Genomic DNA, 4,045 nt, shown 5'->3' with positions numbered 1-4,045 from the left:
GGATCCAAAGATATGACTGCGTGGTGTGCCTTTCATAGAGGCTACAGCCACAAGACCGACGACTGTCGACACCTCAAGAATCTGATTGAGGGGATGGTAAGAAAAGGAGAACTGGATAAATACATCCATAAAGAACAACGACCTTATGAATACCGAAACAAATAGTCAGTAAACAGGACATGAATCGGATCGGGATCTGAAATCAACGGGCAGGGCCCCATTACTAGAAAAGCAAACAAAGGTTCAGAGGATCATACTTGAGTGATGGGGAATATCAATACCATAGCAGGAGGACCTACCATCGAAGGAACAACCAAAGGCGAACAGCGCAGGTACGCCAACGAAGCAAAAAACCAGCCGGTCTTCCTAATCAAGCCTGCCGGGGAAACTCCACCCATTGTCTTTATAGACGACGATTTGATCAGGGTAATAACTCCACACGCAGATCCGCTAGTGATAACAGCCGTAGTTGCCAATTGGAGCATAGGACGTATTCTAGTCGATACAGGGAGCTCCACGGAGATCAGGGGTCGAACGTGCTTCCAGAAACTCGGGGTAAGCGAACGCCATCTCAAATCTTATAAATCTTGTTTGACAGGATTCAGAGACAATCAGGTCGAAACAGACGGAATAGCAACCCTGCCAGTGCTGATCGGCGAAGGAGAATCAGCAAAGGCGATAATGCTAAACTTCGCAATCGTCGATAAGATGTACGCTTTTAACATCATATTGGGCAGAAACTTCCTGAGGGAATCAGGAGCAATAGTTTCAATGAACCACCTTATGATGAAGTTCCCAATTCCGGGAACAAATCTCATCGGAATGGTCAGGGGAGACCAGAAAATAGCCCGGGAATGTTATCTCATCTCCGCCCAGTGCTGCGAGCAAGAGGAAGTGAATCCAGTCGCCGTGGAAGGAGACAAAGTGTTCTACGGTGACCCGACGGCAGATATGCAAAGCTGAAAAATTAAGGTCATCACTACCCCTACTATCTTTCCTTTTTTAATAAAGCCATTAGGCAAAAGAATTAGCGTTACAAGCTACATATCTTACCTTATAAAATAAAAATGTTTTTTAGCACAAAACATTATAAGAAGAAGGAGTCCTAATTAAACTCATCTCACTCTGAATCGAGCAAGTAGCCCTGATAGCGAAAGCAACGACCAGGGGCCTTAAAGGCAGCCTTGGTAGGTGAAAGCAGCGACCAAGGGCCCTAATTTAAACAACCCTGCTAAGCGAAAGCCACGATCAGGGACAGGATAGCCTCCGTAGCTACGGCGACAACCGAGGGCCCTAAGGAGCAGTCCTAGTTAAACTGAACTTTGCTCGAGTAAAAACCGACCCCTTACCAAGGTCCTAAGGAGAAGTCCTAGTTACCCTGATCGGCTCAAACCGACAAAAGAGGTAGCTCCGGTAGCTACGGCTGCGACCCGAGGATCCCCAAAGAGAAGTCCTAGTTAAACTACCTCCCCGATGAAGGTGACCGGGGGTATAAGGAGAAATCCTTGCGAAACTATTCATGCTTAAATGAGGAAGACAGCCCTGGTAGCTAAGGCCACGACCAGGGGAACGGGAAAAGTCCCGGCGAAAACTAGTCGTGCTCACACCGACGTAATTAACTCTGGTAGCCCAAGCTACGACCAGAGATCTAAGGAGAAGTCCTAGCTAAACTAGTCAAGCTCAAGCCGACGAAAACAACCCTGCTAGCGAAAGCCACAACCAGGGACAGGACAGCCTCGGTAGCCATGGCAACGACCGAGGGCCCTAAGGAGAAGTCCTAGTTAAACTAGCCAACCTCAAGCTGGCGAAACCAGCTCTGGTAGTGAAAGCCACGACCATAGGTCTAAGGAGAAGTCCTAGCGAAACGAGTCAAGCTCAAGCTGACGAAACCAGCTCTGGTAGCGAAAGCCACGACCAGAGGTCTAAGGAGAAGTCCTAGCAAAACTAGTAAAGCTCAAGCTGACGAAACCAGCTCTGGTAGCGAAAGCCACGACCAGAGGTCTAAGAGAAGTCCTAGCGAAACAAGTCAAGCTCAAGCTGACGAAACCAGCTCTGTTAGCGAAAGCCACGACCAGAGGTCTAAGGGGAAGTCCTAGCGAAGCTAGACAAGCTCAAGCTGACGAAACCAGCTTTGGTAGCGAAAGCCACGACCAGAGGTCTAAGGAGAAGTCCTAGCGAAGCTAGTCAAGCGCAAGCTGGCGAAACCAGCTCTGGTAGCGAAAGCCACGACCAGAGGACTAAGGGGAAGTCCTAGTTAAACTAGCCGAGCTCAAGCTGGCGATATCAACTCTGGTAGCGGTAGCCACGACCAGAGGTCTAAGGAGGAGTCCTGGTGAAACTAGTTATGCAAAGACAGCTCTGGTATAGACGATCGGAGGCAGAGCTAAGAACTCTAACACTATTCTTTACACAGGGCTAATTCGGGTTCTATTTTGCAGAAGGAAATAGTAAGCTTAAGGCATGCTAGATTAGGTATGAAATTATTTTTTTGCAGGAGCGATCATTCGGAGCATGCGTAGTAAGTTTAAGAAAAATTGCATTAGTAAGTATAGGGCTAATTACATTAACTTTTTAATTACATATTTAAGAAAACTGGAAAATACAGTTTGCCGGCAAGCTCTTATTCACTAGAGGAAGAAGAAGATGAAGATAGGCTGCCAATACATACCGAAGCCCTGATCATGATGGCCAGAAGGCGACCACCCCCACGGCGTCGAACCAGGAAACCCACAGTAGAAAAAAAAGCAGGTTCAAAGTACTGGTAACACCAGTCAAAGAATAAACCAGAGGATAAAGTGGCCTGGAGGAACTAATGGTAGAAAGGTGATTGTCATTCATAAGATCGTGCGGACGAAGGACCTCAACAAATCCTTCGCCAACCACTTCCATGCAGAAATGTTCAATGGAAAGTTCATATCGGTTCAGAACCATGTAGAAAGCAACTCTAACATCACTACCAGGAAGAGTTCCCCTTACCAATAAAAGAGACATGTTGAGATTTGGAAATGTTATTCTTTCCTTAAACATCTATTTATAGGGCAAAAAAGGGCCATGATGAGAGGGCGTGATCAACGAAGAGTCGCGGCGAGCAGTCGTGGGAAACTAACAAACACGAAAGTAAAGAGGAAAAAGGTAATTCTTTATTAATTCATAAGGCGAATCTATTACAGAAGAAATTACCAAAAAGAACACCCAAACCACCACTGGCGCTTGGGTCTATTACAGAAGAAATTACAAAAACTCAATAGTTGAAGGGCAAAGAAAAAACTAAGAAACACGAGCCACAAAAGCGGTCACATGTTTCGGCTGGAGAGGAAATGAAAGTCTACCAGGTATCCCTTCCCAGAAATGTGGTCAAGACCAGAAGACAACCAAGGACAAAAGAACTCTCTTGGCGTCACCACCTCGTCCTGAACACTTAAGCGGGAGGAACTACTGATAATCCTTACCCTCCTTCGAGCTCAAACATAACAGCGCGTGAAATTATCACGGCCATTATGAAGAAACTCATCCTTTATCATTATGAAGAAACATACATCAAAGCGAACAGTCGGCATGAACTCAAACAGAGGCCTCATCATGAACCTCCGGGAAGCAAACAGGAAGAAAAGATGAAGCAACAATAGAAGGAAAGAGACCTTAAAATGTTTTCCAGACTTTTTGATACTAAAGAATTGGGAGGCTAATGCAGGCCATTTATAGTAAGAGAGGATAACCAAAAGACCTCTCGGAAATAAATAAGAAGCATTAAAAGCCGCTGACCAGACGTGCCTCGAAAACACTCAACGGAATAATGGCTAGAAAGTATGAACGGCTCAAGAACTGCGGTTACCAAGTAGGCTTCCGCAGGATTCAAGGAGACGTGCTTCGTTCACCAGTCACGACGCTCCACGCCTCAACAAACGGCAGAGCAGGTTGCCGTGTGAAATGATCCAAAAGATGAGCGCCGGAAGCACTTATTTAGAAGATCAAATCTGTGACGTCACGAGATCACGCATGGAAACGAATTAATTACTTGCGCAGAAGACGAAACATGTCTCGGAAT

General features: G+C 46.0%; 1 protein-coding gene across 1 annotated transcript; it reads left to right on the top strand.

Annotated features, from left to right (window-relative positions):
• The first annotated feature begins 264 nt into the window (after window positions 1-264).
• On the top strand, window positions 265-963 carry LOC147567649 (uncharacterized). Its single transcript, XM_086657459.1, has one exon. It carries the CDS (start codon window positions 265-267, stop codon window positions 961-963), a length of 699 nt encoding a protein of 232 aa, XP_086513585.1.
• Window positions 964-4,045: the final 3,082 nt, after the last annotated feature.

The sequence above is a fragment of the Eschscholzia californica genome, unplaced genomic scaffold, assembly GCF_041429995.1.
Source record: "Eschscholzia californica isolate CP2 unplaced genomic scaffold, dmEscCali1.0.p SCAF_1, whole genome shotgun sequence".
NCBI classification, from domain to species: domain Eukaryota; kingdom Viridiplantae; phylum Streptophyta; class Magnoliopsida; order Ranunculales; family Papaveraceae; genus Eschscholzia; species Eschscholzia californica.
The sequence above is the reverse complement of the archived record's forward strand: the minus strand, read 5'-3'. Positions and strand labels throughout refer to the sequence as shown.